Source organism: Anser brachyrhynchus (assembly GCF_964034855.1).
Source record: "Anser brachyrhynchus genome assembly, chromosome: 2".
In the NCBI taxonomy this organism is placed as follows: Eukaryota; Metazoa; Chordata; class Aves; order Anseriformes; family Anatidae; genus Anser; species Anser brachyrhynchus.
Window position 1 is genome coordinate 23,045,205 of NC_137695.1, and position 24,039 is coordinate 23,069,243.

General features: G+C 43.1%; 2 protein-coding genes across 8 annotated transcripts in view; both read left to right on the forward strand.

Annotated features, from left to right (window-relative positions):
* FAM171A1 (family with sequence similarity 171 member A1) overlaps nucleotides 1–4,551 on the forward strand; it is an 89,094-nt gene extending 84,543 nt beyond the window's left edge. For all 7 annotated transcript variants that reach the window (XM_080583474.1, XM_080583475.1, XM_080583478.1 and 4 more), the window contains one exon: nucleotides 432–4,551. In XM_080583474.1, coding sequence (XP_080439600.1) covers nucleotides 432–2,133 — 1,702 coding nt within the window. In that variant the 3' untranslated portion in view covers nucleotides 2,134–4,551. The remainder of the gene's footprint in view (nucleotides 1–431) is intronic.
* Nucleotides 4,552–15,847: 11,296 nt separating this feature from the next.
* NMT2 (N-myristoyltransferase 2) overlaps nucleotides 15,848–24,039 on the forward strand; it is a 32,480-nt gene continuing 24,288 nt past the window's right edge. Inside the window, exon 1 of the mRNA XM_080578896.1 lies at nucleotides 15,848–16,347. Coding sequence (XP_080435022.1) covers nucleotides 15,863–16,347 — 485 coding nt within the window. The 5' untranslated portion in view covers nucleotides 15,848–15,862. The remainder of the gene's footprint in view (nucleotides 16,348–24,039) is intronic.

Here is a 24,039-nt window from a genome sequence, read left to right on the forward strand (position 1 = left end):
GTAGCTGAATGAAGCACGCAAACCTGTGTTTTCTAAAACCTTCTATCAAACATAGGCATTGGTCCAAGATCTATGTAATTCTATCTGTTCTGCACTTGCCAGTGACCTTTTTTAATCACTCCTATATTAAAATGAATGTTAAGCTTATATCAGCAAGTGTATATTAATGTGTGATTTTGTATATGCCTCCTCCAGACATTTGCTCCAATTTATAATTGGTGCTTGAGACATTTCCCAATTGACATAAGTTATTCTTTAATTTTATTTTTGCTGCTAAGATAAGGTTTTAATTGTTGGGTTATGTAATAAAAGCTCGATTCCCCTAACATTAATCACTGCTTAAAAATCTCCCATTGAGACACACTTGCTGTTCTTGTTTCTGTGTACAACAGTCATAAATATGTAACTTCTTTTGTTACCGGCTTTTATAGAAGAAAATGTTTAAGACCACGTCAGCATCATAAGAAACTGCAGCTTTCCACAGCACTGGACACTTCTAAGAAGGATCAAGCAACTTCTATGTCCCATATAAATTTAATATTTTCACGCCGTGAGTCAGAATTTCCTGGTGGGCTGTCTGTTGCTAGCAATGGACACACTGAAAACTCAGGTGCAAAGGAATTAATGAGTGCTGTCCACATGGAGATGGTATCACCTAGTGGAGAAGCAGATATGCATACACCTATGCTCAAACACTCATTCAGTACTTCCCAGGAGTTTAGCTCCCGAGAGGAACTGCTCTCTGACAAGGAGAAGGACAAGAGCAGGATTTCCTTGGATGACCTGACTCCCAGCGGGTCTCTAAGAAAAGACTACCACAAATCAGCAGACAGTTTTCCTTTAAAGACAAGAAAATCTACAGAAACAGCAGAAGGCTACGAGTCCCCCATCAAAGAGGAATACAGGAGAAGTTATAATGCTATGCTATCTCAGCCTTTATTTGATAAGCAAGAGAGAGAAATTCAAGTATCTATGAACCATATTGCTACTGGAAGTAAATACAATATTCAGGAACAAATATACCCCACACCTTCAGCCCCTGAAAAAGAGCTGCTGGACTGCAGACCTACTGAATGTATGATGTCTCGTTCAGTCGATCACCTGGAAAGACCTACATCTTTCCCTCGACCAGGTCAGTTAATCTGCTGCAATTCTGTTGACCAAGTTAATGACAGTGTTTACAGAAAAGTTTTGCCTGCATTGGTGATCCCAGGTCACTACATGAAATTACCGGGAGAACACTCTTACGTTAGCCAGCCGCTGGTTGTCCCAGCCGACCAGCCAATTGATATAGAAAGACTTCAAGCTGAGCTTCCTAACCCCCACGCACGGCTTTTTCCACACCCCCCACAACAGCTACAACCCCAACAGTTAACAGCCCAAGCAATATCTCAGCAACATTTGCAAGATGCAGGTGCAACCGAGTGGAGTCAACAAAACGCTTCCATGTCTGAATCTATTTCCATTCCAGCCTCCCTTAATGATGCGTCCCTGGCTCAAATGAATAGCGAAGTGCAGCTTCTTACAGAAAAGGCTTTGATGGAATTAGGAGGTGGAAAGCCACTGCCTCATCCTCGAGCTTGGTTTGTTTCCCTAGATGGACGTTCAAATGCTCACGTTAGACATTCGTACATTGATCTCCAAAGAGCTGGTAGGAATGGGAGTAACGATGCCAGTTTGGACTCTGGCGTTGACATGAATGAACCAAAATCTGCACGGAAGGGAAGAGGAGATCATCTGTCTGCACCACAGAGTCACCCGCCAGTGCAAGAGCACCAGCAGAGAGAGCGGAAGGCTTCAGATAGCACAGCTTACACACAGCTTGTGTATTTGGATGATATGGACCAAAGTGGCAGCGAGTGTGGAACAGCGGTCTGTAGCCCTGAGGACAATGCTCTACGATGCCTACTAGAAGGCACTGGTAAGAGGAGCGGTGTGCAGCTGCCCAGCCTGCAGGAGGAGACAAGAACTGTGGATACCAAACCAGAGCCATTAACTAGTCCTGAACATGGAACATCAGTTCAAGATGAGGAGGAGGATGAGGAGGATGAGGAAGACGACCAAGGGGAAGATAAGAAGAGTCCTTGGCAGAAACGAGAGGAAAGACCACTAATGACTTTCAATCTAAAGTGAGCTATTGTGAAAATCCACAATTCAGTGGAGTATAAAATTGCCAAATATTCTTTCTGTGGAAGTGCTTGATTTTTTTTTCTTTTTCTTTTTCCTTTTTTTTTTTTGGTGGAGAGAAAAGAGAAAAACAAACTGTGGTGAGCAACATTTGAAAGAACTTAAATGCATTACTGTGTAAATGTTAGAAAAATAATTAAAATCATTCCTCTGATTAAACGGCTGCCTCCAGTGAGATAGCTGAACAAAGAGTGTGATTGTTATTCCATATACTTGATATTGGTCATCCAGGATGTTGAAAATACTGACAAATTGTTTTGGTTGGTTTATGACCTCAATCTCCTTATGAATGGGAGCTGGTAAAGCTTTTGTTTTGTAGGCCATTTTTATGTTGATAATGCTACTGAAAGTATCTTAAAAACAAGAGTTTGACACATGGTGTCCAAAATTGTGCATTATCTCAATGAAAGGCTATGCATTGCTGCTTTTAGTAATATTTTGCTTATACTATGCTTTTCTTAATTTTACAAGTTGGTTGTAAACATTTTATGTCCTTTATTATAAACTACTCAGCAATTTATTTTAATGTAAAACTGCAGGAAACTTGAGTAGCATCCCTTAGCATTGAAGCCTTTTTATGAAACCAAACTGAACTTTGTGTCGACTAAGATTCCTCCAATTCTGGTCCCATTTACTCAAAGTGCCTTTTTTACAGTAACAATGAACAGTCCCTTCTTTTGCTAACTCCTTTTAATTGACCCCATTTGGGATTTTATAAACTTCCGAACTTCTACCTTTTATTTTAAGCTGCATGCCAAGAGTCCCATTTTGTGCTGAGCATTTCTCATTTCAATACAGCGTATTCTGTAGCTATCATGTATATTGTGGATTCTGTTTAGCCAGGGTAGACTTAGAAGACATTTTAAAGGGCCCAGAGTAGCCAAGAAGATAGTTTCATTGACTGTATATATTGTTAGTTTCCTCTGGAATCATATGAGCTAATCATGCTCATAAAATGAATTATAGACCGAGCAAATGGACTGAATGTGTCTAGAAAAATTTTGAAAAAAATGTACTATCCAAAAGTGCCAGAATTATTCTTCTGTGCTTTCTCCATACAGAGCTGCTTGGTTATCCAAAAATTATAATTGAAAATAAACTGCAAAAAAAATCTTTGTGGATTTTTTTTCCTCTATTGGTGGTCATCACATTATTTTATATTATTTAATGAGCAAAATACTTTGGTTTCTCTTCTGCTGTGCGTACTCACATTTATATCACTTACTAACAATCAAACTTTCTTAAGCAGTTCTCATCAACTTCACCCAATACGGAAATGTAGACCCCTTTTTAGAAAAGCATCCTCCCTGTCTTGGTAAATACCTAACTGTTTGCTTAAGTATCACTGAAGACTTTCAAAATGAAATCCCAGTATCACCGTACCCCTCTATGTCTGCTTTGTGCGGGACCAGTGCTCATTCTGAGACTTCTGTGAGTACCCATATTTACTGGATACTTCTGACTTCGTCATGAATTGGGTTCAAAGAAGAGAAAGTATGTGACTTCTGCTCATGTGAAGTCCGTCATAAATATTCCGTTTATCATGTTCAATTATTTCTGTGCAGCATTAGCAGCAGCCACGCTTAATCAAGTTAATTATTATATAGTCTCTAAGGTGATTAGGGAAAGTGTTATATAGTTCCTATTTAATTTTTAATAATAAGCCCCAACTCACATTCATTGTTTTTGTTTTTGTTTTTGTTTTTGTTTTTGTTTTTTCAGTAGATGTCAAGGTTTTTGTAGAAGGCCAGTGTTGTAATTCCCGTTTTACTGAATGTCTTACCTGGGAGTCTGGGCTCAACCCAGGAACGGAATCCAAATTTCCTAGATCCCAGTCCTCTCCATCCACAAAGCTACACCGCCTCTGTTTTGCTTTGATTCATGTTTGGCAGTGGTATATGTCTTGAAATAAATAGTATTTGTGGAGTGCATTAAATATTGAAATCACCATTTTAGCTGTATGTTACCTTCTAGTGGTTACGTGCATTCCAGGTCTTCCTGTTCTGTTTAGGAATTTTGCTACTGACCACATGTGAGCTGGATCTGGGGGGTGGGTTACTTATTGTCCATCTGTGCAAGGTCACTGAGCTGCAAAATACTGCTTTAAAGGAATAGTGTTTATGAGATATCAGTAAGTGCTGGTAATGCGGTGTCACTTACTAATCAGGATGCGGTGTCAAATAAACATTATGGTTAAAATTTCAGCCTACTAGAATTACTGTGCTATTTAATTTTAGCTTTGTTATCTTAAATCTGTCATTTTTAATTACATTCTCTTTTTCAGATTCCTTTGCAAAGTTTCCACCTTTATTATGTTGTAAAGTGAGATTATTGCTATTAAATTGCAGTGATTTGTTTCTTTAATTGTGTTGGTTTTATGTTCACAAAACATAGTTTGAGGGTTTGATAATTTGTGGTCCTAATACAGCAAATACATTTGAGCAAACACAATGTAGGCATTTGGCAAATCTTCTTAAAAATAGCATTTTTGTTACTGTGTTATCACAAGCCATATACTAGTTTGAATTTGATTTTGCAGAATACATAGCTTATGAAATATGTCTCACTATATCCAACACATCCGAGCCACATGCTAAATGAAATTGGAAGAGTAACACAGATCAGATTATGGGTTCAGATTAGCATGTCTATTGTACACACACTTGTCTGATCTTAAAGTCTTCTAATCTTAAAGCCTTCTTTTACTTTTCAAAAACATATCAAGGCAGATACTTTGGGAAAATATGATTATTTTTTTTTTTATTGCTTGTATTTTACAGTTGCACAATGAGGCAAGTATTAAGGTTCTAAGACATACAGAACAAAGTGTAATTTGGATGTCAGCAGTTCCAGAAAACCCAGCAGTTTTCTAACCTAGAAAAGCAGTTGTTTTAGTTTTTTTTTTTTCATGGCAAGTGTTAACAGGGAAAAACGCAAAAGATTGTAGTGACAAAGCTTACAAATGTAATGGAAATATATTGGACTCCAAAAATATTAGGAACAGGTTTTCAATTAATGCATCAGCCTTCAGGATTTTCTAATGGACAGTGAGTGAAGTTAATACTTTCTAAATCTTACGCTGTATCATCCAAAGTACATTTATATCATAGGACCTGTGAAAGGTTATGGCTGTTGGGAGTTAATACACACATTAAGAGTCCACTGGCCTAATGGTTTTCCCTCAGCTCCCACTTTGTTCCAGCTGAAATATGTTCTTCTCAAGGCTTCTGAAACTGGAAAGTACCTGGACTTACTGTGATAATGACCTTTTATTATTTGAATGAGTGCTTCGTCAGAGTGCAAACATACTAAACCCAGTACAAATAGAGAAAAAAAAAATAAACTGGTTCCTGTCGCAGAGCATTTGCAATGCATCACATGTACAAGTGTACAAAATTGCACTGAGCTTGGATGAGTAGCTTACAAAAAAAAGCCCTACCACGTGGGAATTGCTCATGGAGCTTTGCTCTCTTGCAGGAAGTGTGGAGTAACTTTAGTTAAGGACTCTCGACGTGCCTTGGTGCTGTTTTTGTCTTCTGCCCTTCATTCTACCCATGAACGCTCTGAAAGGCCAACTTTATGGCAATGCCCTAGACCAACATGGTTGGACGTGGTAAGAAACTACATGTCCCACGTAGGTTTTAGCCTATAGAATAGTACAGGTGCAAATTAGCAAGCGTTCAATTAGACATTTATTCTTTTATTCTTTCTCTAGGAATGTCCCTAGTGAACCAAAAAAAAGCCTTTTGAAATTTTTTTTCCTTAACCAGTGAGAATCCACATGAGGATTAAAACTTGTTACAACTGCCCCGTTACGACACTGTACCTCATAAGCTATCAATAGGCTGCAGCCTGGGGCAGGTGGCATGGTAGCATCCATCCAGCACATCCTTGGACATTGTCAAACAAGAAGAATCTCAGTTTGCTTTTCTAAAACATATGAGCAACAGATAATTCTTGTTTCAGTTGGTGCTGCTGCTTGGGTCTCTTGAACATTTGAAATTCTTAAGGTTGGAGGATCTGCCACCTGGTGGCGAACTGCTTCAGCAACTCCAGACGGAGTTGAAAAAGCATTTTTGGAAGTAATTTAGGAGATAAACCCACACAGTACTTTTATGACTGTGTATAAAAGACAGTTTATGACTTCAGTACAAACACAGTTTATAACTTCGCTAGCACCAGCAGGCAGCTGGCACAAGAGCATCCCTTCTTTCATGGGACTGTTGTGGGTGCAGGTGCAGAGATCCCTACGGGCTGGAGAGACCTCGCCCAGCATCGTAGTGGTGCTCAGCTCATAACAGAGCTTATAAGCTGGGTGCTCAGCTCATAGCATTGCTGCTCGCACCACTCAGATGAAAAGGTGTCGTCTCTGCTGGCTGTGTAGTGCGGTCAGGTGTAAACATGCCTGTTTTCCTCAGCCTGTCAGTGCCACCTCAGGTTTAGATTAAAATAAAGTTACAACGTAATTGTTATAATTAACTATTAACTGTTCCAAAGTTGGGGAAGTAAGAGCGTCTCAATTATTCTTTTCCCGTTCCCCTGTTGGAGCTGAGTGTAAGGCGACGGGTTCAGTGCCAACCTTACTCGTGTCATGTCTGATATCTTCATTTCCAGACTACTTGGAGCTGGAGCTTTGGGTTGAAGAGTAGGCAGCAGCCAAGTGCCATTTTCAGACTAGAGGAGCGTTTTTTCTTTATGTTTCTCATGTAACTCCAGGTGATAAGCTGACACCAGGCCTGCTGACAGTTTGACACTAAAAATATATGAGGAATCTTGTTCTTTTTAGCAGCAATCCTCTGGTATCTACAGGCGATTAGATTGCACAATGTGGCACCTGGTATCTCTTACCACATAACAAGTATTTCCTGATGTATTGATGTGTTTTTCTTCTAGGAGTAAACATTGTCAGTTGGTCTGTTTGATCATTAAGTCTTTCACCTTGGAAGCTTACAAATGCAGAGGAGGAAAGTGTGATGACAATAGGCAGCTACAAGGGAAATACCTGTGTACAGTTTATTTTTGTAACTGTGGGGTTCAAGTGACTGGAGGTACAGACTCCTAGATCACCCCAGCTGAGGAAAGGTTGTGCCAGTTTTAAATCCTGAAGGTAGGAAACGGTGCTTGAGAACTGCTGAGGGATGAGGAGTCCCATTCTCAAAGGGCTGCCTGCTCCTGCTGCAGGACATGTTGGGCATCAAAGCTGGAAGAAATTATTTCAAAGAGCTCCTTTTATAAGCATTTGTTTTAAAGGTTTTTGGCGATTTTGCACTTGTAGGGAATTTATAAAAGCCCTGATGGCGTTGCCTCAGGACTGTCTTGTCCCCAGCCCTCACAAGTTTTTCTCAAGTGCCCTCCCAGAAGTGTTAGCTCCCAAACTTCTCCCCCTGGGTAGAAGCCAGTACTCTGGTGCCAGGGCTCGTAGCTCCAGCTGGGGCATACATGCCACAAGCTAGTCCAGGTGGGGTGAGTTCTCTACAGGTTTATGTTGGAAGTTTTTTTGTCAGTAAACAGAGAGGCCAGAGCCACATCTCAAACTCTTCCACAGGAAAATCTGCATGCAAAGAAAGTAACACCGCAGGAGACTTGCCCACATGTTGCCCTTACCTACAGGGCCAGGGCAGGGCCCTTCACGCAGCGTCCCCTGCCTCTGGAGATGAGATGCTGCGTGTCTTGGTTTCCCTCTTCCCGTCTTCAGCCCATTTTATCAACCCAGCCCCTGCTTCCTCTGTTAGTGCTGTGCCGTGCCGTGAGGCCAACGTAAAATGTGACACCCTAACGACATTTCAGTCAAGTTATTTTTAGGTGTTGGTGAGCATGAGCCTGAGGAAGCTATCTGCCTCTCTGGGCCCGTGCCACTAGCTCTACCTCGAATTTAACGCCTCGTAATCCTACATCTGAAAACAAGGGAAGCAGAATGTGACAGCCAGGTTCCCACGTTATGAGGGGTGATTCCCTTATGAGAACTGCATTGGTCTTTTAGTCCTTGAAACGAGCAAAGTGTGCTTACATAAATGTGTGCGTGCATGTGCATGCATGCACGTGTACATATATAAATGCATTTAATATAAAGGTTGACTTAAATGCTAGCTTAAGCATTTTGACATCAAGCAATGCCAAAGTCAAGGTTGCTCGCCTAGGCTGACTGGAAGAACTGGCACAAGAGCTCATAAAGTTGTGTGTTAATTTACTTAATTGCCCTTGTGGTCTGACATTGCAGAGTTAAAGCCATGTTTGGTGCCGAGTTTCTGCTGTGCTTCAGCCCCTGACTTCCATGAAATGTATTCATATTTGCCTGCTAGCCTAGACCTGATGCATAAATTTTCTTTGCGATTAAAGCTTTCCTAATGTCTTCAAGCGATTTACTCTGGAATTGTTAGAACATTTGATAGATGCTTTTTTGTTGTTGTAAAAGTTGTAAAATTCTGAAGGGTAAAACATTACTGTAAAACCTCCAAAAAAATTTGCATAGAAATGGAAGCGTTATAATAAAGCCTGATTTCCAATCTTCTTCATGGGGAAGATACTGTGTCCATGAGACACTTCTCAAGTCAGTGCAGTTCTCCAAGCAGTAGGTGTGCATCCTGAGCAACGCTGTTAATCTGCTGCTAACCATCCAGACGGTATGAAGAACCTTTATCAGCGCTATCCGTTTATCCGATTTGTAAGTTAATGGGATACTTCTGGTCTGAGCAGCCTAATATTGGAAATGATTTTCTGTCAGCTGTCATAGAAATGCGGGAAATACAGCACCTACCCAGAAGAGTCAACATACCATCCCTGAGCACATTGTCACTCCCAGGAGCCTTCTGTTTGTCATAAAATACTGCTCTCATCCAAGGTCTGCTTGTCTCGAGGCTGCAGTGTCCCAAGACAGGAAGAGGACCTTTCCAAATAAAAGTGTCCTTTGGCCTATGCTAATGGAAGTAGGTAGCTGAATACTAAAGCATGTGATAGACACACCTTTTGTTTGAGGACTGGGGATAGCAAGACTTTTAGTTTTACTTCTCTGGACCTGAACTTTAAAAACTATTCCAGATGATTTTCTCAAGGTTTCCATCTCATTTCAGGGTGTCTTAAAGCGAAAAATATTCTAGGGCAAAACATATGTAGGAGAATCCCAATAGTTTTCATCTTTTACGAGTGCTCTGATCTGAGAGTTGCAGTAAGGCTGTAGCCTCTTCACTCTATCGGAAAATACTTAAATCTATCATATGGTAGAGTCCCTTCTGCTTTGGGAAAAAAGAACTATCGGCAACAAACAGAAAATTCTGAAAATTTTCATTTCAGAAATCTCACGCTGAAATGGTCAAGGGATGAAGAGCAATTTGTGTACCCATCACCCCCAGTTCAGAATCGGGGACAGCAACTTGGCTGTACCTGCAGCCTCCCTGGAAGCGCAGGGACCAGCGGGCGCCCTGATACGGGGGAGCTGTAAGAAGCTAACAGAGGAGCAGACAATTTAGCAGCTGATGGGAGTAAATTGGATTGATTTGGAGATTGGATGTGCAGAGGTAACTGCTAAGAAGTGGTCAGACCTCCTGAAGCACCAGTGTTGACACCGTCTTTATCAATAAATCTGTCACTGCTAATTCACACTCACACAGATAGTTTGAGAAGGGTCTGAAAGAGCTAGAAAAAAAATAGACACAAAAATGCAAAATATGTAATATGTATAAATTTGTGATAATCATTAAGAGGCAACTGTGACTTTTTTTTTTGTATGCAAACCATTGTTAGTTGTTTTTGTTGTTGTTGTTTTGTTTTTTGTTGTTGTTGTTTTGTTTTGATTTTGGTTATGTTTTTTAATTGTTAGAGGATAGAGGCTACAGGAACAGCCGTAGCGAATGGAGACGTGATCTCACAGTGTCCCTTGGGTGCATTTGTTAAGTGTATTTTGAATCTATTCGCTTACCCTTGCATCTCATTCAGGGCTGAAGAAGGCAGGATTGAAGTTCCTAGCATAAAGGGCAGCTAATAAAAAATAATAGTCATGAGGTAGTACTAGAAGACATGTATGAAGCAAAGTCTAAACATATTTGTTCACTGCATAACGTTTTTTTAATATTTATTAGGAAAATAGAGGAAATACTAAACTACTATAAATTTTCAAATTGGAACAGTTTTGTTTCCAATTTACAAGATTACAAAAAGCTTGTGGCAAGTTGTTTATTATTACCTATAATACCAGATCCATTTCTAATTTTAAATGCAATGAATATTTCAATGGGGTGTGTAAAGGTGCGAGCAGTCCTACAACTGCATGAAAATTTCAGACTTTCACTTCTGCAGTGTTTAATACTCAGAATACATCAAGGTAATCGGACAATGCCAGTACTCTGAGTGCTGTATTATATATCACTAGCTCACTGGGGTGTAATTAATACATAGCACTGGGTGGGTAAACGAGCCTGGACTATGCCTAGTGGCTTGGGGTAGACTGGAATGCCCCTGACCTAGGGTAAGACATATTTGCTCCATCCCAAATTTCTTCTGGAGCAGCCACAGGACACAGACTGAACAAATGTCTCTTGTGTCTCATAGGGATGGTGATAAAAAAATGTAAATGTTGTATATTGCTAGGTCAGTGGCCATCAGTAGTCACAGATTATGAGCAACGCGTTGTCCATGAGATATTCAGAGTTGGTTTGTAGCTACAGGATGCTGCTACCAATTTATTAATGAAGTAACTGAGTAGCAGCTTTTGTAAGACCTAGGATTTTTGAACTATACAGCTGTGGTGAAATGGGGGGTTTCTGAATTAGCAAGCCACCTCTCTCTTCAGGGAGGCAGTGAGATAGGTTTAGCCAATGCCTTCCAGGGGAAATTCTCCCTCCTAGGTCTTGACTAGTCCTTCAGCTGACTCTTGTGGCCCAGCAAAAGACATCAGATGCTGCTGCTGCTATTACTGCAGCAGTCTTCCAGGGTTTTGCCTATCCCAGCTACAAATTTTCTCTGGAGTAAGCTTCTATATGCTGTATCCTACATTTCTCAAACTCACCTGAATTCTCTCTTAATGCTAGATATGTTTCCACGTGGTGCCACTCAGCTTTGTTCTAACAGAGCACAGGTGAGCTGCTTCCCTACCAAGCTGATGAATTAAAACAACTGGGAAATAAAATACCCAAATGTAACCTTGAATATATTTCTGATACCAAGATACTTTTCCTGACAACACTGAGGTGTATCTTGCCTCGAGCTGTGTTGAAATTCAACACATCTCGTCTGCCACTTCTGGATAAAACCGTGCAGCTGGGTTGGGATGCTGCTTGGAACAACCACCCCTCGTTCATGTTTTTATCTGTTCTTATCTGTAGCTTGGTGAAACTCCTGAATGTGAGTTTCCAGTGTCAAACCTACAATAAAAACATCTAGTGCCTGCCTTAAGACAAATATATGTTGAGGACAGAGACAATTTTCCTTCCCATAGACATTAGCGACACCAATACTAAGATGCTACGTATAGTTTTGGTTTTCATATTCTAACGGCATATTGAAAAAATAAATAGAGCAGACGACAAAAATCCATAGAAGTGATTTGGGGTCTGGAGTGTGTACCTTATGCTAATCTACCATCTAAGCTCTGCCACCAGCACATCCTAGACAGTCTCACTTGATGGTTAATCCAAGGGGCAAGATCTGACGAAGTCCCATACAGCTGTGGGAGTTAAGGCTTCCTAATCCTCAATATTTCGACATGTATGGGCAAATTTAGATGGCTCCTCACTTAGTAGCCTAGGGTGCTCTTGAATTCATGTCAGCCACTGAAATGCCCGAAGTATTTGGGTGTTTGAAAGGCCTGATTTTGAGTCCTGGATTTTGCTGAGGGGGTCAGCTAGGAAACAGTCAAACATTGCAACACCGAAGTCCATTTGTGGAGCCAAGTCAATACTCATGCGTTTGCATTCAAGGTGGCTCAAAGCCTCTCAGAATTGTAGGCAAATATTAATTTTGTGTACCCGAGACAAGCTCATGACTGCATCTGTTCTGGAAATCAGAGGAAGGAGACAGAAGCTGGAAAGACAGGAAGAATGGGGAAAGCTCCAAAAAGCTGGGATTTGTGGTGGTGCAGAGGGTCCCCTAAGCACTGGTCTGTTACGTGGTGGGAGCAGCCAAGGAGAGCCATGTCTGTAGTGTTTTATCGACCTTTCTCTCCCCCTTTCTTCCAATTTGTTGCCATAAGCAACTGGATATTTTGGCTATATTAGAAGCAAACCAAGACTCACTACTGAAGCTCTAAGGAGACCTATGAAAATAACCAACCAACTAATGAATAACTCATCAAATGCCGGAGTTATTTTAAATGATTTCATCATATGCTCTTTAGTATTAGGTGAAGTGCATCTCCTGATTAGGATGTCTATTTTCCTTTGTTACTCATTTTTTGCTTTTGTGTAAAATGACTGTGCTTCATGGACTTTTTTTTTCTTTTCTTTTTTTTTTTTAACCTTCACAAAATAGAAGGATTTTACCTAACCTACAATCTTTTATCAATAAAAAAGAGTAACTTCCCATCCTACCACACAGAGTCTCTGCACCTGGAAAGTTTAAAATGAAACAGTCCTGATAACATTTGGTGGTCTGCTTCGCATGGTGCAAGTGTACGGGTTATGCCCACATCACACATGTTCAGCAGTTTGGGGAGTTCCCAGACATACCACCTGCGACAACCGTGCTCTTGCAACTGCAGTTGCCCACAGACAGCCTGTTCGGACACACCAGGTGCCACCCATGCTGCTTACTGGCCTAATGGTGTCAACTTGCCATGGTTGGGCATGTGTGGTCCTGAAATTCAGGGATATGTTTCAAGAGCAAGCAGTGTGCCCTTCAGGCAAAGACAGCAAGGTGACCTAGGCTGCAAAAACGGTGTCCTGGGCTGCAGTAGGCACGGTGTCACCAGCAGGTTGAGGAAAGTGATTATTCCACTCTACTCAGCACTGATGAGGCTGCACCTGGAGTGGTGGGTCCAATCCTGAACTTCCCAGTACAAGAGAGAGCGGGACATACTGGAGACAGTCCAGTGAAGGGCCATGAAGATGATGAAGGGACTCGAGTGTCTCTCTTATGAGCAACTGCGGAGGAGTGTCTGAGGTCTACAGAGTGAATTTAAGCACTCTGGGAGTCCATCTGGTAACTTCAGAAACATGAAACTAGATCAGAAGTCAACAGGACAGATGCATACCTCTCACTTCTGGACAACTTCTCTACTTGTGGCATAAGCAAAAGCCACGTATTCATGAAACCTAAAAGACAATTCCTAAAAAAACTAAAATGACAAAGTGTTGTCATTTTGGCCTTGAAATAGTCAAATCTGGAGTATATCCTCAGCCGTGCCTCTCAGGGGATAAGCCATAATATCCCTAGGGCCATTCTTCACAGATGCTATGAAGTCTAGAATAGCACAGCTCTTCAACTGTGCTCCTCCTGATCCCCTTCCTGATCCCCTTCTAATGGGTGACAGCAAGTGAGAGCAACAGAGAGATTCATATTACCTCTTTTACCTGCATACTGCCAAGACTCAGAATCCAGGCTTCCTAAGTGTCTCCAATAGCCTCGTACATTTTTTTTTTCCTTTAACTACTCCATCCTTCTCAATGAAGTGAGGAAAACTGTGGTAAAGAACAGAAGATGTTAAAACCACAGTTTCTCCAACATGGTGATTCACTAAAGCTGTTTAGTCACTGACATACTGTTCTTCACTTTCTCCTACACATTATTAGGAGGGGAAAAATCATTAGTAATCACTGGGTTAAATTCTCTCCATGCTATGGGGCAGCTGTTCACCACAATTGGTTTTTGTTATAGAGACATATTTGGAATTGTGCTTCTGAGATTTCCTTTCTCTCCTATACAGTACAACTGACTGAAGATAAAACGTTTACTTCTAAAGGTCATTTCAAACTGTGGTAATGTGGTAGACAGATTTCCTCTCTGAACTACAGTGCTGGCTTGACTCTGAGATATCATACTTTGCCGAGCGTACTTACAGACTCCATCAGATTTGCAGTAGTTGAGGGTAGGCCACCTACGTATAATATTTTTCTCTCTAACTTTGCTCATGTGGAAGATCACCACCACCTTACCAATTTAACCATATTCAAGAACTACCGCTGTTTTTAAGATGCATGTGCTACGTCACAGTTTATTTCCTTTGGGATGTGCTGGTTGAATATTTTCTAGCCTTATTGATTTAGTACCCTTGAAGTTTTCAGTCACTGCTGCTAGTATTTGAATACCGTCAAGATAGAAAATGCCTGTCAGGTGATGGAAATCTAACACAGATTGCAGTCACTGGTGATTTGAATGTGGTAATGAGACATCTGAATTTAGCGTGATAGATCACACATCTGCTGCTGAATTACCCATTCAGAATTGTCGCTCCCTCTGTCCTCGCACAACAAAGCAAAAGGAACACCCACAAGTCCACCTGTTGTTGGAAACAAATAGTGATTATCAGATAGCACCGAGGCAGCACTTTCTCTGCAACTGACTACTGTGTGACCCAGGTGAGAACATGGGAGGTTAGGAGGCACTTTTATAGATGGAGTACAGCTGACAGAATGACCTGGGCCTTTGGTTTCTTTTACCATTACATGATCTGCTTTTGACTGTGAGAATTTTGTGTGTTTGAATTACAAGTTCCCGTGGCAACTTGCATATTGTAAAGGACCAAGTGCAGTGGGACAGAGAGGCCCAGAAATGGTGCTCGATATGCACAGATTCAGAGACTGACTGAGAAGGCGCAGCTGCCGGGACCTCTAGCTGTCGTCTGCTAGGCCAGTGAGATCTTTTATTTAACATGTCATCTGCAATATCTGATAGAGCACAACATTGCACCATCTTAAATCGAAATGGCAAAAATGAAGTAGTATCTTCCTCACATTAAATGACTTTCAAGAGGGTGGCAGAGATAAGGAGAAATTCCAACTGGCCCATATTATTCTTAGGTTTTAATGTACTCTTTGGCAGACTGCCAAACCAAGCACTCAGAAATTCTGAACTTCATCCAGAATTCTTGATCCAACCCTATAAGTCACGAGAGCTCAAATAATTAATGTGAGGTCCTATTTATTTGTTTTCCTAGTTTCAAGTTGTTAAGATTCCAACTGCAATTTTCCTAGCATGGAGTTGGTAGAAGAGAAGAGCCTTGGAAAATTACTTAAGAAACGTGACTTTTGCAAATAGACGCCCGGGACTGGGACCAGCCTCCCGTGCCTGTGACAAACCGACACCGCGCCGTGATAAAATCATCACAGTTTTGGCCTCTGCAGTTTCTGCTGTGAAGCTATTCCCAGAACCTTGCTGTTCGAGGCGTGAAACCTCTTAATATCCAGCCTGAACTACTCGTGCTGGGTTTACGCCAGCGTGTTCCCCTGCCAGCGCTGTCCTTGACCGTCAGCAATGACAAGATCGCAGACTGGATGGGCTTCAGAAAAACACCAAGTGCTGCAAGACATGGTGGCAACAGCTGCAGGGGGTGGGGCAAGCCACGCTGGTACCTACCAGCAGTAAAATATTAGTTGGAAATGAGGAGACATTTCTTCTCAGAAAGAGCAGTCAGGCATCGGGACGGGTTGCCCAGGGAGGTGGTGGAGTCACCGTCCCTGGGGGTGTTTAAGGAGTGGTTGGACGTGGTGCTTAGGGACGTGGTTTAGCGGGTGATAGTGGTGGTAGGGGGATGGTTGGACCAGAAGATCTTGGAGGGCTTTCCAAGCCTAACGATTCAAGGACTGTAAGAAATGGGGTGTTGGCAGAAGGTATCCCCCTGCCTCTGAGGCCTGCCGGCCGCCTCCAGCCCCATTCTCCTGTCAGACCCCGTCCCGACAGAGCCAGGCAAAGCCCCACAGCACCCGGGGGGCTCCGGGGCCCGGACCGATGCCTCCTACGAGGCAGGCACCGGGCGGCTGGGCCTCCCCCGGCCCCGGCGGCCCCCGCCTCGCCGCGGAGCACGGGGAGGACGGCAGCTAGGGGGAGCTCGGCCGGGCCGCCTCCGCCGTGCGCCCCGGTTCCTTTCATAGGCTCCCCGCCTCCTCCCCTCCCTCCTTCCCCCGTGATGGCGGAGGACAGCGAGTCTGCGGCCAGCCAGCAGAGCCTGGAGCTGGATGACCAGGACACCTGCGGCATAGACGGCGACAATGAGGAGGAGGCCGAGCACGCCAAGGGGTAGGGGCGCGCCGGGGGGCGGCCGGGCACAGCTCGCTCCGCCGAGGGCTGCGCGGCGGCGGCCACGGGGGCTGCCTCCCTCCCTCCCGGCTGTTGTTTATGGCGATTTTTCAGGATTTCGGGGCTGTGCGTTGGGGCCTGGGGGTCTTTAGGAGGCACCCCCGGCTCGGCCGCGGAGCTCCAGGGCGAAACGTGCGCTGCAGCCCCGCGTCTGCCCCGGCCCGGGGCCCTGCCAGGCACCCCGCCACACTGCCTCCGGGTGGGTGGGTGGACGGACGGACGGATGGGTGGGTGGGTGGGTGGACGGACACCCCTCCTTCTCCTCCTCAGCTCCCCATTGTCCCAAGCGGAACGCCGGCGGCGGGGGGCACAGCGTGTGCCGCACCGGAGCGGAGCCGGCGCCGCCGGGCCCGTTGCGGCCCCGTCTCCCCGCAGCGGGCCGGGCCTGTGGCCGCTGCCCGGGCACCGGGCGCAGCTCCCGGCCGGGTGGCTCCGTCTGGACACACGGTGTATCTGGCACTGCTGCAGCTCGGGGCTATGGGGAAGGGAACGTATATTAAAAATTGGTTTCGTTTCAGTGCGCTTTCCCCCCTTTTTGGGGGGTTAGAAAACACGGTGGTGAAGGAAACGCTTTGTTGTCTCAACTAGGAGGGGCTGGAGTAACCCAAAATAGGTTAATTTGTACGCCGCTACACAAATACTTTCCTCGTGAATTTCTGATTCATTTGGTTGAGAGCGTTTCTGTAGGTGATTGATGTTTGAAGATGTAAGCTGTTTGTTGTCTCCTGCCCCTAGGATTTGCTTGGCAACAAGCAGCGCTGCATCTTAAATGTGGCAGGAAAATCCCAGAGACTTGGGGGACTGACTTCTGTAAAAGGCAGGAAAAGGAAAACTTCCGTGCCCGCCACTCTGTCGGCACGTTCACGGCACACACGTGAAAATATTTGTTAAAAATAATTACACTAATAGAATCCTTGAATATTAAAATGGAGCAAAATAGCATTTAATTGTCTCGGTGCTTTTGTTATATTTGTTCGCATGAATGCGCTACAGTCGATGATTCCCAAATACATAAAAGTAACACCACTAAGAGCAGAGGATGATTATTCATCGCTCTTCGCAGACGAAGACGTGCCAGGCCAGACTGTTAGCTGGGTAATGGCTGTCTAGGATTCATTCCCATTTCATTCCTACTGCAGTTTCTTCTTCTGTCAGCTCTGGTGACCGAGCTGTAGTTGCCCTGTGCAGCGTAGCCGGTCTGTGGCCCTGTGCTCTGGGCGGCGGGTGCAGAAGCAGCGCCCAGGCAGCGGCCGTGGAACAAAGAGTTGCGTCCCTGCGTGCTCTCGGGCTGCTGCTGCGCTCCGACTGGGGTCTCGCTGAGCTTTGTGGGACACCTGGAGCTGCAGACTGTATGCTGCTCTCTGCAAAGCTTGTTTTTATTGAAAGTGCTAAATGTGTTTTAATGAGTATTTCAAAGAAGCTGCTTTATCCTTCTTTGAATTAGGAAGTGAATGCTTCCAAGTAATACAAAATTTGATGACATTAGTGGCAGACCTTTGCAGTAGAGAAAAGCCTCTAAGTATTAGTTTTCTGTGATGTTTTTGTTGCATGAAGTCTAATATCTTGATCTTGGTTTCTGAATTACTGTATTTTGTTTTCTTGTGTAGTCTATGAGAATCTTGTTTGCTACAATTCGTCTGCAGGCTGAAGTATTCAAACAAATTCCATCAAAGGAAAAGATAAGTCTTACACTCCAGCAAAACACTATCTGAAGTCCTACTCTCAATCAGGGGAAACTAACCCATAGTAATAGGAGCCTATATTAGTACCCTTTTTCTCCCTGTTATAGTATCTTCATTTTGGAGGTGGCTTTAAAGTTTGCTTTGAGTTTTAGATTAGGCTTTATACAGTGAAGCAATTTATAAGCAGTCTTACAACTTAAAACTGTGACTGTGCCAACTGGCTTGCTAAATTCTGAATGGTCTCCATTTGTGCCGATCAATATTTAATCTTGTGCTATCTTTACCTGTGCTCTTTTATAAGGAGGTAGAGTATGTGTTGAGTGTCAGTCTCTAACAGGATTGCTTTGTCGATGAAGTTACTTCCAAACTGTTTCTTAATGTGTCCTTCTAATACTGAACACAGTAAATGTGGTAAGTATCTATATATATATGTATGACTTTTTTTGTTTTGGTGCTTGAGCACTGATTGTCTGCAGCAGCAAATACCAGCTTATAACTCTCGACTGACAAATGTCTTTGTCCTCTGTTTCTGGTCCTGTTTTTTAGATGCAGGATTATGTATGTTGTGTGACTCATATTGCTGTTCTCCTGTCTGCAGTTTGTTCTTGCCTGATGCGTTATGCTGTACTTGTTCTGTTTCATAATAAAGTGTTTACAAAATAGCTTAGTTAGTGTGTATGTAGAAAAATAAGTACTTATTGCACCTGAACCTACCCTGCTGAGCCTGGTTTTGTAAGGCTTTTCCATTCATTCTAAGTAGCTCCTTCTGCTCTATGGCAGAAAGGATTTGGGCAGAGAATATTTAGTAAACAGATGAGGAAAAAGTGTGACCTTTAAACAATTCTTCCCCCTGCTCCCAATGATTTACTTTGAATGTGTTCGTAGCGTACTCCATTGCAACTTTCTAAACAGCACTACTTGTGTGTGTGTGCATATATATATATATATATGTATATATACACGTCTAATATATTTTTAAGGTACTGGAGGCAGTGCTCAGTTTTAACATGCTAGATTGAAATCTTGGAGTGCAGCCTTACAAACTTGAAGGAGGAGGCAGGGGAAACACGCAAAGCTTTGGGGAGTATCTGCTGGGTTTGCTTTTAAGACACCGCTACTAGATTTTCATGCTGAAGAAGCTTGTGTTTCCAAGTACTGGAGTATACGCGAAGGAAGTCTTAGTCCAGAAAGGCTGTTAGTAATGCTAGTTTTAACAGTGAAATTTGAAGGACATATAATAAGTTTTTGGGGTCGGGACTTTCTTATTCTTTAAAAATGCTGGTGACCTAATACAGGGGTGGGAAAGCCCTTTGCACCTAAGCCTCCATTTTATGTATGAACCAAGGGCAGCCCTACTATAAATAATACTACATTGAAATTTGTTGGAGTCTTGCCCAAATAAGTGAGATACGCTTTTTATGATCAAGAAGATCTATATAGCACCTTCAGAAATGTAGTTTTGCAACCTCACTTACTCATAGAGAGACAAAATATACCGTGAAGGAAAGAGAAACCCTAACCATGCGGTCCTAGGCCTTTGCAACTTAAAAATAAACATCAGAAATACATGTTGGGTTTTAAATTTGAGAAATTGCGAACTTAAAATTGCCACTCCGTGTAATTTAAAACAGATGTTGACATTACAAAAAAGCTGTTTCTGCTAAAGCAGTATTTGGTGTCCAAAAAGACAATTAAAATAACACTGAAAGATCTGCGGGGGAAAGATGACCCCAAATAGGAAAGGAGGGAGCTGAGGCGGTGTGGCCACCTGGGCAGCGTACCTCTGAGGCTCTCCCAATTCTTCCATCTGAGCTTTCCATACTCGTGTTCAGGGCTCCACACAGGTTGTGTCTCGGCCTGTGCACGCTCCTCAGATGCAGTAGTATCCCCATTTTTAAGTTTTTTTTAAAAAAAGGCACATATTGGGAGAGGCAAAAGTCTTTTTTCACATTTATGCAAAACACCAGATGTGTGTACATAAGTGGAAAGGTATGTGGGTGGGATCACGGGCTTATATTTGTAACTTGCAGACAAGATCATCAAAATGTGGGCCTGAGTAACTTTCTGAAAGATGTACCCACGGCCTGTTTCTGTGGCGGGGTTAAACCTTTTAATCTTTTTGGGACAGAGGGAGGTCTCCTGACTCTTCTTCTGCTTCAGCTGCAGATTGATTTTCACGTTACTTCCGTGCGGGCCTCACGGCTTTCTTATTCATCAGAATGACAAAATCGTCATCGTGGATGCAGTTAAAAATACCCAAGTCCGCGTCCGTACTTAGGTACGCCTCAGCGTGTGGGCTCGGCCTCCTGTCAGTAAAATGCTCCTGGTACGAGCGCGTCTCTGCGCGGCTGACAGATCTCCCCCGGGCCTACTGCCGAACGTTTCTCTCAGTATAACCAGCTGCGGTCTGCGTGGCAGGCTGGGCTGGGGCAGGTGTGTTCATCTGTATGAAAATATGTGTTTCCTGGCCTGGCAGCTCGAGATAGCATCGCGGGGAGTTGCGTGTCCTCTTCCTCCTTCCCCCGCGAGGTGCCCCCTGTCCCAGCGGACCTGCACTGCTTCGGTGCTGGCGGGCTGGTTAGAAACACGATTTCATGCTTGAAGGTCAGCTTTCATCAAGCTGCGAAAGTAATTTTTTCTAGCCTCTAAGAGTGAGATGTATTTCGTGTCAGATAGGTGTATACGAACTGACAAGAACTCAGATCTTAGTCAGCACGGAAGAATGTTTAATTAAAAGAAAAGCTTTAATAGGAGTCTTTGCTACTAATCTTGTTACCTTTGCATCTCCTTTGTGCCATCACGCCCGGCGCAATTACTAAATATTGAGCAACAAACTTCCTCCCTTCCCAGCCATACTCCCGGGTTTAAAACCTTTTGGTTCTTTTCAAGGCAGAGTGTGAGATGGAGCAAAAATACTGAGAACTTTCATTTTTGCTTTTGCCCTAATTCACTTGGTGTCTCTGGTTGTATCTTGTGTTGGACAAGCCTGTTTGCTCAGTCGGAGTTTCTGCGCTGCCAGATCTCAGCTGCAGGTGTGCCCAAAGAGCTGAAGGACGAATGGATCTCCCTTTCAATGCACTTTTCACTTTCTGTGGACTATAACAGCAATAAAGGACTGACATGAGCAACAGATTGCCTATGAATAATTGCTCTGAACAGTCCCTGGGTACCCTGTCAGGCAGAAGATGTAGGTGTTTATTTCGTAAGAGGCGGTGTGGAAGCTCTAAAACTGAAGGTCGTAAGCTGAGGTCTGGGGTTTGGGAAGGTACGCGGTGTAGAAATGGTCAGGGAAAGACAAGGGGGGAGGTTATTCAAGGAAGTTTCAAACACACTTAGCTAATTTGCTTTTATTTATTTCACGGCTGGAGTCTCGAATAAAAAAATAAATAAAAAATGCCTGTTTGCTCTCCCCAACTTCAACTAGATTTAAAAACATGAGTAATAAATACCATTCATCTTTTATAACAATTTAGTCCTGTCTTCTCTCTCTCTTAGCTAAAAAATGTGCATTTCTATATGAACTAGGCCTTGAGCTGGTCAAAGAACAAACTAAGATGATCCTGGTAAAAGTACAGTTTAACTGGGGATAACATTAGTTCAGCTTGGCAAAGCTGCTTTTTCTCCGTAGCTGCCAGATTTTGTATTTATTTATTTTTTTAGTACAGTCATTCGTTATTGAACCAAACTAAACAAGCCATTGACCCCCAGGTAATCCCAGGGAGCAGAATTCCCCCGGCGGTGTGAGCAGGGCTGGCTCCTGCAGAGCGAGGAGCAGCGTTTGCAGCAGCTCGTCCCAGCACTGCTGCCCTGGCACTGAGTCCGATGTGGATCCATCCCCCTGGGCACACGCAGCTGGTGGCAACATCTCTGCAGCGCACGGGAGATGGTGGAGGGAAAGGCAAAAGTTTATGGACAGTTCAAGAAAACTAAGTGGTATCCCAGTAAATGAATTTTAACAAAGGTGAAATCACTTTCTCCAGTATTTTTGTTTCAGTTTTGCCAGAGGTGATGAAGTCCTGGAAGAGTTAGGTTTTGTGCAATTATTTATATATATATATATATACGCGTTCTTTTATTTTTTTTACTGTCTCATATTTATAACCTCTTGTCAGACATCTGGGTCTGTTCGTTGTTTAGATTCTGTACAAGTGTCAGCTTGGTATACGGGCCTTCAAACAGATTAAAATTTGACTATTTCAAACTGAGACTTTAGAAGCAGTTAACAGTCATCTACGTGTTAAAGCAGTACTGCCGCCGTACAACAGGCAGCTTTCTGTCTGCCTCACTTAGACAACTCAACCTTTTGTTTCTGCAGAGTAAATACTCCAGATTTTCTTTTCTCCCCTGTGTGTTTGGTCTACTACCACACTGTTGTCTTTTGAGTAACTCCTTGGGTCCGATCCCAGAAGGTCCCGAATTTATAACTCTTACCTCTGCGGGAACATGACTTAATCTGATGTGAGTGTTACCTTCTTGTCAGGGTTGATCTTTCTTAGAGAACAGTAATGATGCCACAAAATGAGTCTTTGTTTAGTTAAATGCTTGATTAATTGCAGGCTTTTGGCTTCCAGGTTGGAATTTTGGTTATTTTCTTACTGACTTTGGCGCTGACTAGGTATAGATGCCAAGACACGGGGCGCTGTAGTCGTGAAAGCGAGCGTGTCGTGGCTAAAAAACCACAGCCCTTGCAAGCGTGTCGATCTTAATCACCTTGCTACGTTATTCTTTCTTTTGTTTTGCCAGTGCCATTTCAAAATTAAAATAAGCGATGTTTTGTTTCTTTGACTTTTTTTTAATTTTCCACTGCAAAAATGTCCAGGCCCCCCAGGCCCTAACATCTGCCCTGAGCTCCGTGCTGTGTGCACGGTGGCTGGGCGCTAAGCCTCTTGAGGAGGACTCGGTGTTAACTGAGTCATTCCCTCCGTGTTTGCCTTCCGTCTGAGAGCTGCCAACACCTCCCACACTTTGCAAATTCTAATCTAATCTTGATTCCATATCTTGATTATTTGCTAAATTAGAATCTCTTAAAGAAAAAAAGGAGTTTCGTTATCAATAGCCCAAATATGTCGGAACCTACAAGCGCAGTGTACACTTGGTTTGTTTTGTTTTTGTTTTTTTCTTTGAGGTTGACACCATTGTACTGATCATTTTAAAGTACAAATGTTTGGATCACTTTGTGGTGTTTCTTACAGAGATTTCACACAAGACTTTAATCACTAGATATTAGAAATAAAATTCCCTGAAAGCAGAACAAGAAGAATCCAATCAAAACCGGATTCAGATGTCCCTGATGGTTGAGCATCAAGGAGAATAAATATCAGGCTGTTAATAGTTACTGAATTCCTGAGGAAGTTGCTTCCCTTGGTTCCTACACTTTCTTGAGTTTACCTTCAAGCTCAGTTGAATTTTTGTTTCTAAATGCCTTCTCTCTGGGAAATTGCACCCCAACTCAGAGCAGACTGTGTAGGGAATGGGGCAGGCGGTGTTTACGGTCACAGAGGCCTGGAGTTTTTACCTGTCCCTACACTGTGAAACTTAAGCAAGTGATCACTTTTGGAAGTGTAAGGGAATTCTTACTCTGCTGCATACAGCACCATAATGCGCCTTTCTTGATCGAAGTCTTTGGCCCCATTTTTTGTGCAAAATGGTTCTTGCTAAATACCACACCTCATTAGGCTGATGAGCCTCCTGCCTTATATATAGGAATGACCATTTCTTGTTTGAGCTGAGTAATAACATCAAGGAGAGCGTTGGCTATTGCAGTATATCACAATTTCGTACCATTGTGTCAGAATGTCTGCTTGTGCAGGGCTCTGACTGTAAAACAACTTAGAAGGCACTTGCAGGAAGCATTTTGTCAGTGCACTCTCAGTTCCCCCCCTCCCACGCCCCCCTTCTTCCTTTGCCCTGCCTTTTCTTCAGATTCAAACTGCTGTTAGATTTTTCACAT